The 12,656-nt window shown below is 41.6% G+C and overlaps 1 protein-coding gene across 1 annotated transcript; it reads left to right on the forward strand.

Annotated features, from left to right (window-relative positions):
- The first annotated feature begins 8,015 nt into the window (after window positions 1-8,015).
- LOC106004673 (zinc finger protein 420-like) lies at window positions 8,016-11,210 on the forward strand. Its single transcript, XM_045077269.1, is given in 1 exon segment — window positions 8,016-11,210. A coding segment is annotated over 1 exon segment (3,195 nt).
- Window positions 11,211-12,656: the final 1,446 nt, after the last annotated feature.

The raw sequence follows: 12,656 nt of genomic DNA on the forward strand, positions 1-12,656 counted from the left end.
CCTGGTTCAGTTGTGGTAGTTTATATGTTTCTAGGAATGCATCCATTTCTTCCAGATTGTCAAATTTATTGCCGTAGAGTTGCTCATAGTATGTTCTTATAATAGTTTGTATTTCTTTGGTGTTAGTTGTGATCTCTCCTCTTTCATTCATGATTTTATTTATTTGGGTCCTTTCTCTTTTCTTTTTGATAAGTCGGGCCAGGGGTTTATCAATTTTATTAATTCTTTCAAAGAACCAGCTCCTAGTTTCGTTGATTTGTTCTATTGTTTTTTTGGTTTCTATTTCATTGATTTCTGCTCTGATCTTTATGATTTCTCTTCTCCTGCTGGGCTTAGGGTTTCTTTCTTGTTCTTTCTCCAGCTCCTTTAGGTGTAGGGTTAGGTTGTGTACCTGAGACCTTTCTTGTTTCTTGAGAAAGGCTTGTAGCGCTATATATTTTCCTCTCAGGACTGCCTTTGTTGTGTCCCACAGATTTTGAACCGTTGTATTTTCATTATCATTTGTTTCCATGATTTTTTTCAATTCTTCTTTAATTTCCCGGTTGACCCATTCATTCTTTAGAAGGATACTGTTTAGTCTCCATGTATTTGGGTTCTTTCCAAACTTCCTTTTGTGGTTGAGTTCTAGCTTTAGAGCATTGTGGTCTGAAAATATGCAGGGAATGATCCCAATCTTTTGATACCGGTTGAGTCCTGATTTAGGACCGAGGATGTGATCTATTCTGGAGAATGTTCCATGTGCACTAGAGAAGAATGTGTATTCTGTTGCTTTGGGATGAAATATTCTGAATATATCTGTGATGTCCATCTGGTCCAGTGTGTCATTTAAGGCCTTTATTTCCTTGCTGATCTTTTGCTTGGATGACCTGTCCATTTCAGTGAGGGGAGTGTTAAAGTCCCCTACTATCATTGTATTATTGTTGATGTGTTTCTTTGATTTTGTTATTAATTGGTTTATATAGTTGGCTGCTCCCACATTGGGGGCATAGATATTTAAAATTGTTAAATCTTCTTGTTGGACAGACCCTTTGAGTATGATATAGTGTCCTTCCTCATCTCTTATTATAGTCTTTGGCTTAAAATCTAATTGATCTGATATAAGGATTGCCACTCCTGCTTTCTTCTGATGTCCATTAGCATGGTAAATTCTTTTCCACCCCCTCACTTTAAATCTGGAGGTGTCTTCGGGCTTAAAATGTGTTTCTTGGAGGCAACATATAGATGGGTTTTGTTTTTTTATCCATTCTGATACCCTGTGTCTTTTGACAGGGGCATTTAGCCCATTCACATTCAGGGGAGTTACGCATCTTCTATTAGTATTTTCATTGTGGTAACCTTAGAGATTCATTAAAACAACTTAGCTGTAAAATGAACCTTTTATATATACTTTTTTATTTTTAAAAGATTTTATTTATTTATTTGACAGAGAGAGAGATCACAAGTAGGCAGAGAAGTAGGCAGGGAGAGAGAGGGAAGCAGGCTCCACACTGAGCAGAGAGCCGGGGTGGGTCTTGATCCCAGGACCCTGAGATCCTGAACTGAACTGAAGGCAGAAGCTCAACTGACTGAGCCACCTCTATTTCAGTGATGGAGACATTACACCTGACTTTCCCTCCTGTGTTCTGGAAACCTCATTGTCACTTCACTCCCCCTCCCACCTAAGCCAGGCAGGCCCTTGCTTAGCCTTAGGGGTAGCTTGAAGTTTTCTAATGCCACTGTAAATGGTTGATAACAGGATCATGTGAGGCCTATGTATGTTTTACATACAATTTTGTCACCACTACACTAGAAGAGAAGGAAAAATCCATCACTGGGGCACCTGGGTGGCTCAGTGGGTTAAAGCCTCTACCTTCAGCTTGGGTCATGATCCCAGGGTCCTGGGATCGAGCCCCATATCGGGCTCTCTGCTGGTTGGGGAGCCTGCTTCCTCCTCTCTCGGCCTGCCTCTCTGCCTACTTGTGATCTGTCTGTCAAATAAATAAATAAAAATATTTTAAAAAATCTATCACTGGGACACAGAATTAGTTCAGGCACTTGGCACTGGAAGTTGTGAGGACAGATAAAACATGATGTTGCGACAGTTTGAGAGGAAGGTAAGTGGTATGGAATGAAATATGGCAAAGTCTGAAATGTGAACAAAGATGTGGTAGAAAGGTCCCTTTGGTCACTACAAGGCCTAAGGAAGCTAGTCATGAAGAGCAAATGGGACAGAGATGCCTTTCTGGGAAATGTGGCTGTCTAGGACATCCAATGCTTTTCTCACGATGTAATGTATTCCCTGCTGTCCTAAGGACCAGTTGCTATTGGATGACAGATAATTGTACTCTTTGGGGCCCATATGCATGTAGTGTGTGTGTGGAGAGGCGGTATTAGTTGATTTAAACGTGGTGGCCTATCTTAAAGATGTCACATGACAGAGTAAATGTTGAAGATGAATAAGGCTGCCAAACAATACCAGTGAGAACCAGCCAGGTGTCTGTTCTGACTTAGTTCCTGCAGAGGTTGTCAAATTTTGTCTGGTCAGAATCACTGGGAACACCTTAAATGTGGAGCCCTGTGCCCAGCCTTCTATTACCATGTCAGTTGCTCTGGGGTGCAGCCCACCACCTTTCCTTTCTTACCCAGTCTCAGGTGACTGGGGACTACACCTTGTGACCCTATATCTGGGGAAACATTCATAGTTGGTTTCTTCAGGAAAGGTAGTAGCCCGTGGGTAATGTAGTGAGATACACAGGTGATGCTGAGCTTGTGACAGGACCGAATGCCATTCTCTGTTGCAGGGCAGGACCATAGACTGGGCTCTGAGGCTGCCCAGATTCACTGATGAGGCTTCCTGGTCATGCAGAGCAAGAGGATATGCTAAATGCTTGGTCAGTGCTGGCTTGGTTTTCTCACCAGAAGCCTGTAAGAGAGCCTCTGAGGTTGTCTAGGGTCTCTGTTCATGCTTCTAATGGTGCAGGAATGGAGGCTAGGATCAGCTGTGGGAAGTAACTTAGAACATGCATAGCTACCCGGACAAAGAACATAGAATGCCATAGTTCAGAGCATTGGCTGGACACCCAAGTCAGTTACAGGTGCTGACAATTTCCCTTAGCCAGGTAGGTTCATCTAAACAGGGGAATAGGCAATCAGTGGACATTGTCTGTAATGGACTCCCACCCACACTGATAGCTTTTGGGTGAAAGATTTCTACCATGTCGTTGAATGAATGCTACTTTGTTAGGTTCACAGAGTTGCCAGGGATGTGTCTTTGGTGTTACAGTGTGCATCTTGGGTACCTTCCAGACCTTTGCAGTTGGCCCTATGGCCGATGGTTGGAAGATCTTAAAGTCAAACCTTCCAGGTACATTAACTTTGCGATTTACCCTGCATGTGACTGTACAACAGCGCCAGGTGAGCAGCAAGAGATCATGATGGAAAATGTATCTGTACTGCGGGGGATATCTGATACAATTCACACATGTGCCTTATACAGTATTGTCACTCTTCCTTGAAGTCATGTGGTGACCTCGTGATCTGCGTGAGCATTTCCTTGATTGATGTTTTAGTTATAATGGTCCTTCCACTCGTATTTGTGAATAAGAAAGCTTGGTAGTATAGTGAGAGCATCTTGATCTTGGGTCAAGGACAGGTGAGTTTATTGTACAGGAAAACAGATGGGCTATTTTCATGGCCAAGGATCGGGCATATATGCTAGATGTTCCTTGAAGATACTGGGGTTTCCTATGCTCAGAGTGTCCAACACAACCCCACCACATGTGCAGTATGTTCCTGTTTGAGTTGGGGGGTGGCGGCTGGCCAGTGAAATTAGTGTGATGAATAGGTTTATGATGTTTGTTGTGTCTTGAGTCATAAGGCACTTGAACTTTGACCTGGGAACCTTTTGTCTTTTGCCAGTATTGGAACACTTTTACAGACTACCGGGTTACAGTACAGAATGTGTGTCATTTTGGAATTTTTATATTTATTGAGATTATCTGTGGACTTTATTCCAAACAAAATAGACATTCATAGGTCTGTTTCTTGTTTGTTCATTTAAGTTGTTGTTTTGTTTGTACACATAAGTGAATACATATAGTATTTGTATGTCACTTAGTTCACATCACATAACACCTTCTGGGTCAAACCACATATCACAAATGACAAGATAGAAAGAAAAAAGGTGAAAGAGACACAAATACAATGAATAGCCTGAATGTTACCAGTGTGGAATGGAAAAGCATGATGGGCAACATGAGGAAGTGGGAATTTGAAGTACAGGCTTTGTGGGGTGAAAAGAATGCAGGGACCTCCTCCAATGGTTTTCCCATAGCATTTTATGGTGCCAGATATTAGTTAGCTACTATTGGTGAGTATAGTAGCACCTATAGAGTTGTTGAATCCCCATGTTGTACACCTAATGTAATGGGACATTTTAATGTTTATATTAATAGAAAGGGAATCAAGATGGATATCAAGAAGCATATACATGTGTAGATTACTGTATTGTCTTAGGAAGTTGCAGGTAAAGAAAACTCAACCTACTCTTCCAAGGAAGCTAATCCTAAGTACTCACAGTAGGATAAAGTCCTAGGGAAGCAAACTGATCTGTATCACCGTGGAGATAAACATTCCTTAATGTAGAAGGGAAGGGACAGGGAAAGAGAAGCATGTGCCCAGCAGAGCAAAGAAGGGAACTGGAAGACCAAGAAGAGCCTGTGGTCCTCACAGGCAGCCCAGGAAGAGCAGCCCAGGCTGTCCATGGAAGAACAGTCATTTCTGTGAGAGCTTCTTAACTCCATTTCCTTGAATTTGGTCTCTCTCCTCTCACCTCTGAGGAGCATCAGGAAGGCTTTTCTTTGGAAGTGGATACTTTGGGGAAGACCCGAAAGTGCAACCAGGTTGTAAAGCTGCTTATTTTAGACAAAGTCAATTTTCAGAGGGAAGCCTAGGTTCAAATAAGTGATCCTGTACCCTGATCATGGGTATTAGTAAAAAATGCAGGAGAAACTTGAAATTGATAAAGGCCATGGAGGAGGTGGGATCCAAGGTACAAAATCCAGTGTTGCACCCAGAAGCAATTTGCACCTTCATTTCTTGTGAAAGAGTGAGCTATTTCCATAAGTATGGTGGTAGGGGAAATTGAAGAAAGATAACTAAGAGGAGGTCCAGAGAAGTGTGATTGGGTAAGTTTGTTATGCAGGAGTAGGGTTGGCTTGAATGAAGAGTGAAGGGAAGCGAAGGACTCCATACTCACCTGTATGCTCTGCCCCCTCTTTAGGAACCTTTGAAACTATCGTGATTCAGCCCTGGAATTTTGAGCGGAGCATGCATTGTTGATCAGTGGCACATGTGCAAAAAGTAGAAACTCACACGGCATCCAAACATCCAAATCACTATAAATTATAACAGGATCTTGAGTTCATTGTCATTCTCATTAACATTGGTGATGTGGAAATCTAGCTCAGCCAGACTCCTCCATTATTCTACTCTGGACGTCATGTCTTTAGGACATTAGTTTGATATCTCTGCCTTATATGCCATTAATCAGGATATATTCTCTTCAGTTTCTAGATTATTTTGGGTATGGGTTATCCCACGGCATCCACATAAATTTAGGATGGATTTTTATCTTTGTCCAAAAATGGCATTGGAGTTTTGGTAGAGATGGCATTTTGTGTAGATCACTTCAAGATTTACTGTGTTTCCATTATTCCAGTTAAAGAATATAGCTAGGTTTCTAATATAGGTTAGGTTACTAGGATTCCTGCAGAGTATATTGCACTTTTCATCGTTTCTGGTTTAACCTCTACCCTTATGTTAAATTGGAAGCATTTATTGGGGGGTTTGGTTGCCATAAATGTATGATGTTTCTGTTTGGGGAATTGTTCTTTGTTGTGTAGAAACAAAACTCATTTTTATTGTGTTGGTTTGTGTGCCAGCTTTATAAAATCCATATGAATTTTAACAGGATTAAAAGAATTAATTCTCATAATTCTAGGAGAAGAAATGACAGTGGCGTAGGAGGGTCCTAGACTCATTTGTCCTGTGATGAGCACCACTAGGTAAAAGTCAGGTCATTCTAAATTTACCAGACATTGGGCTGAAGAGTGACAGGAGAAACTACTCAAGTAATAGTAGAAAAGAGGCCCCAAGGAAGATGGAGATAGTGTGGAGACATGTTTTAGGGAGGAAAGGAGTATAGCATTGTAGAGGGCAGGGAGCCCCCGCTGTGCGGTAGGTTTCTTGACAGAAGAGCACTCAGGGGAATGCCTAAGGAGGTTTCCCAAAGCCATTGGCTTGGAGAAAGAGAAGGGCTGAATTTCATGATTTCTTGGAACCAGCACATCTTAGAGCCTGGAGGTTTAATGGTCAGCAAACCTAGAGGTTTGGATGGAATAGAATCAGGAGGACACCTGGGTGATCCTGGAGAGAAGGCTGGCAAACAACCTGTTGGCACCAAGTGTTGAAACAGTCACCTGAAGAACACCTTGGGTGCACAGTGGGGAGAGTATTCAGTAGTCTAGGAGCACATTCCTCAGAGGAAATATTCAGTGACATGTGGCTTCCAAAACATGGGAGCCCTCTCCTGTCCTGTAGCATAAAGACTTAGCCCCACTCAGTGAGAACACTGGCTGTCTGTCTTGCTTGCACCAGGCCTCACCCCATGTGATCTGAGGGGACTATGCTTCTCAGTAAGGCTTGTCTCAGGCTAAGCAAGGTCATCCCCGGTCCACATCATGTCTGTGAGCAGGGATTCTGCAGGGCTGCAATCCTGGTGGAGTTAATGTCAGGTCTCCTTTCACAATTGGAGCAGAGCTCACCTAGTTCAAACTGGCCACATTCAGGCCTGGGACCAAATATTGCCCATAGCAGGCAAGGAGAGACTCTGCAGACCACTGGTCTGAAGGATACAACAGGACACGTCACTGATTTTTCTAATGGACAGAGGCAAGTAGAGATTTAGAAAAATGCCAAGATGAAGGAATTTATCCCAAGGAAAACCAGCAGATAAGACCGAGGTCAGAGATAATATGGAAACAGTAGTGAGGAGCTTGATTCAGAATTTAAGGTTGCAATGATAAGGATACTCAAGGAGTGAAAAAACATTAGTGAGAACTTTACTAAAGAGATAAGAGCTAAAAAATAATTGGGTGCTTGTTGCCTCACATGGGGAAGTACTCACTCTTGATTTCTGCTCAAATCATGATCTCAGGGTCCTGGGATACAGGCTCAAGTCACACTGTGTATTCAGTGTGATGCCTGCATGTGATTCCCTCTCTCTGTAGCTCCCACCCAAAATCCTGTGATTCCCCCCTCAAATATTGTTGCCTCTTATAATTTTATTCCTACAGTCACTTATACTTTGTCAACTTTCACTTCTTCACTTGTCATTATAGTCATTCTTTTTGTTGTTGTTGTTGTTGTTATTCTTTATTTAGTTCATGGGCTGTCAGTGTTGTCGATCTTTTCTGCCAAACAACTCTTCCTGTTCTTGATATATTCCTTTTTTACTGTACTCTTGTTTGATTCATTTCAGCTTTCTGTTTCCATATCCTCCATTCTTCTGCTAAGTTTGAGCTCATATCCTTTTTGTGATTGTTAGAGATACAGGAAATGGATTTCTCTTACACTGAGACCATATCACAGAATTATCTATTAGGATATATCGTCAATATGTTGTGTACCATGTTACGTTTTCATGGGGAAATGAGGTCCTGATGACTCCTTGTCAGCCATCTTTCTGACTTTGTCTGAGTGACTTGATACTTCTCTATTAGAAGTCTTCAGTATATTCTTTGGAATGTAGTAAGTGCAATGATTTTACTTTTATTTGGTATCTTTCAGCTGTATCTTCACATGAGACCCAGAGTTACCTGCTAGAGTATAGCATAGAAGGTTCTTTCCAGAACTGGTCAATGCACAGAAACAAAGATAGTGCTGTTGAGATTTTATACTTATGCACAGACTGGGACAATGATGGGGAGAGGGAAGTGCCTCAAGGAAATCATGAACGATACACCCAAACCAAGGAAATGGCTCTACTTGAGAATGTCACTGCCCTAAATGGTGAAGAATATAAACCACTGCAGAAAACCTCCCTTTTTAAGTCAACTGTTTCTGCAGAGCAGTGTGCTTCTGTCAGCACAAGCTCCAATCAGATAGACAATCATAGCGATTTGTGGAAAGACCACTTGGAACATCTGGAAAGTAACCTAGTCCATGCTGAGAGTAATGATTTGGGCCATTTGGAAAATAGGATTGGTCTGACTTTAAATCAGAGATTTGGAAATGAACAAAGTACTCAGTGGGATTCATATGAGAGGGACTTCACTGAGGAGTCGACCCTACAGTATGACCAAAGGCTTTTCACTGGAGACAGAATTACTCAATGCACTGAATCTGATAAAATACTGAAACAGGGCTCCTGTGTTCACAGATGTGTCATTGCTAGATTTGCAGAGAACCATTATGAATGTGATAAATGTGGGAAAGGCTTTCATCCAAGCTCTAACTTCAGTATACATAATGGTCACCGTTTGGGAGACAGCCTTCATAAAGATGATGAATGTGGGAAAGCTCATAACCAGTCCTCCAGTGTTGCTGATCATCAGAGAATTCATGAGGGAAAAAGCCCATTCACATCTAATAAATCAGGGACCATGTTTAGTCAGTCCTCAAGCCTAAACATCAATGAGATAATTCCTCAGGGAGAGAAAACTTACATCTTTAAGGAATGTGGTAAATCCTTTGACTGCCACTCAACACTATCTCAACATCAGCAAGTGCACACTGGAGAAAAAGTATACAAATGCAATGAATCTGGTCAAAATTTTAAGGACTGTTTATCAACACATGGACATTCGCAGATCTATTCTGGAGAGAAACCCTGCAAATGTCAAGAATGTGGCAAGGCGTTTAATAATCACTCAAGTCCTAATAGACCACACCAAATTCATATTGCAGGGAAAAATTACAACTGTAATGAATGTGCCAAAGCCTTTACATCATTATCAAAACTTACTCAACATCAGAGAATTCATAGTGGAGATAGACCTTACCAGTGTCAACAATGTGGCAAAAGGTTTAACCACAGCTCAAGCCTTACTCGACATCACAGAATTCATACTGGAGCAAAACCTTACAAACGGCAAGAATGTGGCAAGACCTTCAAGTGGAGGTCACATCTTTGTCAACATCACAACCTTCATAATGCAGAGAAAACTTACCAATGTCAAGAATGTGGCAAGAGCTTTAACTGGAGGTCATCCCTTTTTCAACATCACAGAATTCATACTGGAGAGAAACCATACCAATGTCAAAAATGTGGCAAGAGCTTTAACCGGAGGTCATCCCTTATTCAACATCACAAAACTCATACTGGACAGAAATCTTATAAATGTCATGAATGTGGTAAGGCCTATGCCGTCCACTCACAACTTACTCGACATCACAAAATTCATACTGGAGAGAAACCTTACCAATGTCAAGAATGTGGCAAGGCCTTTATCCACAACTCAAAACTTATACAACATCACAGAATTCATACTGGAGAGAAACCTTACCAATGTCAAGAATGTGGCAAGGCCTTTACCAGGAGGACAATTCTTTCTCAGCATCAGAAAACTCATAGTGCAGAGAAACCTTACCAATGTCAAGAATGTGGCAATGCCTTTAACTGGAGGTCAGGTCTTGCTAAGCATAAGACAGTTCATTGTGGAGAAAAATCTTACCAATGTGAAGAATGTGGCAAGTCCTTTAAGGACAGCATAACTCTTATTGAACATCACAGAACTCATACTGGAGAGAAACCTTACCAATGTCAAAAATGTAGCAAGAGCTTTATTTGGAGGTCATCCCTTTTTCAACATCAGAGAACTCATACTGGAGAGAAACCTTACCAATGTCAAGAATGTGGCAAGGCCTTTTGTGACAGGTCATCCCTTACTCAACATCACAGCTTTCATATTGGAGAGAAACCTTACCAATGTCAAAAATGTGGGAAGAGCTTTAACCGGAACTCATACCTTATTCAACATCACAGAATTCATACTGGAGAGAAACCTTACCAATGTCAAAAATGTGGGAAGAGCTTTAACCGGAACTCATACCTTATTCAACATCAAAGAATTCATACTGGAGAGAAACCATACCAATGTCAAAAATGTGGCAAGAGCTTTAACCGGAGGTCATCCCTTATTCAACATCACAAAACTCATACTGGAGAGAAATCTTATAAATGTCATGAATGTGGTAAGGCCTATGCTGTCCTTTCACAACTTACTAGACATCACAAAATTCATACTGGAGAGAAACCTTACCAATGTCAAGAATGTGGCAAGGCCTTTATCCACAACTCAAAACTTTTACAACATCACAGAATTCATATTGGAAAGAAACCTTACCAATGTCAGGAATGTGGCAAGGCCTTTACCAGGAGGTCAGACCTTTCTCAGCATCAGAAAATTCATACTGGACAGAAACCTTACCAATGTCAGGAATGTGGCAAAGCCTTTAACAGGAGGGCAAATCTTTCTCAGCATCAGAAAACTCATAGTGCAGAGAAACCTTACCAATGTCAAAAATGTGGGAAGAGCTTTAACCGGAACTCATACCTTATTCAACATCACAGAATTCATACTGGAGAGAAACCTTACCAATGTCAAAAATGTGGGAAGAGCTTTAACCGGAACTCATACCTTATTCAACATCACAGAATTCATACTGGAGAGAAACCATACCAATGTCAAAAATGTGGCAAGAGCTTTAACCAGAGGTCATCTCTTATTCAACATCACAAAACTCATACTGGAGAGAAATCTTATAAATGTCATGAATGTGGTAAGGCCTATGCCGTCCGTTCACAACTTACTAGACATCACAAAATTCATACTGGAGAGAAACCTTACCAATGTTAAAAATGTGGCAAGAGCTTTAACTGGAGGTCATCCCTTATTCTACATCACAGAACTCATACTGGAGAAAAACCTTACCAATGTCACAAATGTGGGAAGAGCTTTAACCAGAACTCAGACCTTATTCGACATCACAGAATTCATATTGGAGAGAAACCTTACGAATGTCAAAAAGGAGGGAAGAGCTTTAACCAAAACTCAGACCTTATTTAACATCACAGAATTCATACTGGAGAGAAACCTTACCAGTGTCATGAATGTGGAAAGGCCTTTAAGGTGAACTCACACCTCAGCAGAACTCATGCTAGAGCCTAACCCTGTAAATTCCAAAAATGTGGCAAGGCCTCTAACTGGTGCTCAAGGCTTAGCATCAGAGAATTTGTAATGGAAGGACATCTTACCAACATCAAGACTGTGGCAAGGCCTTTAACCACAGCTCAGGCCTTACTCAGCATTACAGAATTCATATTGGAGAGAAAACTTACAATGTCAAGTGTGTGGCAAGGCCTTTATACATACAGCTCAACACTTATTCGACATCACAGGATTCATACTAGAGAGTAACCGGACAATTGTCATGAATGTGGCAAGGCCTTTAACTGGAGGTCAAATGTTACTGAGCCTCAGGGTATTCATCCTGGAGAGAAAGCTTACCAAGGTCAAGAATGTTGTGGGCGCCTGGGTGGCTCAGTGGGTTAAGCCGCTGCCTTTGGCTCGGGTCATGATCTCAGGGTCCTGGGATCGAGTCCCGCATCGGGCTCTCTGCTCAGCGGGGAGCCTGTTTCCTCCTCTCTCTCTGCCTGCCTCTCTGCCTACTTGTGATCTCTCTCTGTCAAATAAATAAATAAAATCTTAAAAAAAAAAAAAAAGATTGTTGTTAGGCGAGGCTCCTGGGTGGGTCAGTGAGTTGAGCGACTGCCTTCGGCTCAGGTCATGATCCTGGACTTCCTGGATCGAGTCCCACATCCGGCTCCCAGCTCCTTGGGGAGTTTGCTTCTCCCTCTGACCTTCTCTCTCATGCTCTCTATCATTCATCCTCTCTCAAATAAATTAAAAAAAAAATCGTTAAAATTAAAAAAAAAATGTTGTTAGGCCTTTACATGCACTCAGTCCTCACTACACATCATAATATTCATACTAGATAAAAGTTTTACCAGTGTATAGAATGTAAGAACTGGGGTACCTAGGTGGCTTAGGCGGTTATGCAGCTCCCTTAGGCTCCGGTCATGATCCCAGGGTCCCAGGATTGAGCTCTACATCAGGCTCCCTGCTCAGTGGCCAGCATGCTTCTCCCTCTCCCCGTGTCTAACCCTCCTCTCTACTTGTGTTCTCTCTCCATCTCTCTGTCAAATACATAAATAAAATCTTAAAAAACAAAAGAAAAATAGAATGTGAGCAAAATTGGTTAAAGACTGATCACTGATTCATGCCTACAAGAGAATTCATATTAAATAATAACCTCACAAACATAACCTGTGTAGCAAGGCCTTTGTCCAGCATGCACGCCTTCTAAACAGAGAATTCATACTGCAAAGACACCGGATGAATAATGTGGTCAAACCTCTAGCAGGTACACAACTCTTGCTGCCCATCACAGAATTCACCCTGCAGAGAAAATTATGGATGCAATGAATGTGAGAGAGTGCCTAAGAACTGCACCCTCCTCACTCAATATGAGAGATTTTAAATAGGAGAGTTAGTGTACAAATACTAAGAATGTGTCTGACCTCTCAGTGGGACTCCCAACTTTCTTCACATCGT

This window comes from Mustela putorius, unplaced genomic scaffold, assembly GCF_011764305.1.
Source record: "Mustela putorius furo isolate JIRA1106 unplaced genomic scaffold, ASM1176430v1.1 tig00000196_pilon_pilon_pilon, whole genome shotgun sequence".
In the NCBI taxonomy this organism is placed as follows: Eukaryota; Metazoa; Chordata; class Mammalia; order Carnivora; family Mustelidae; genus Mustela; species Mustela putorius.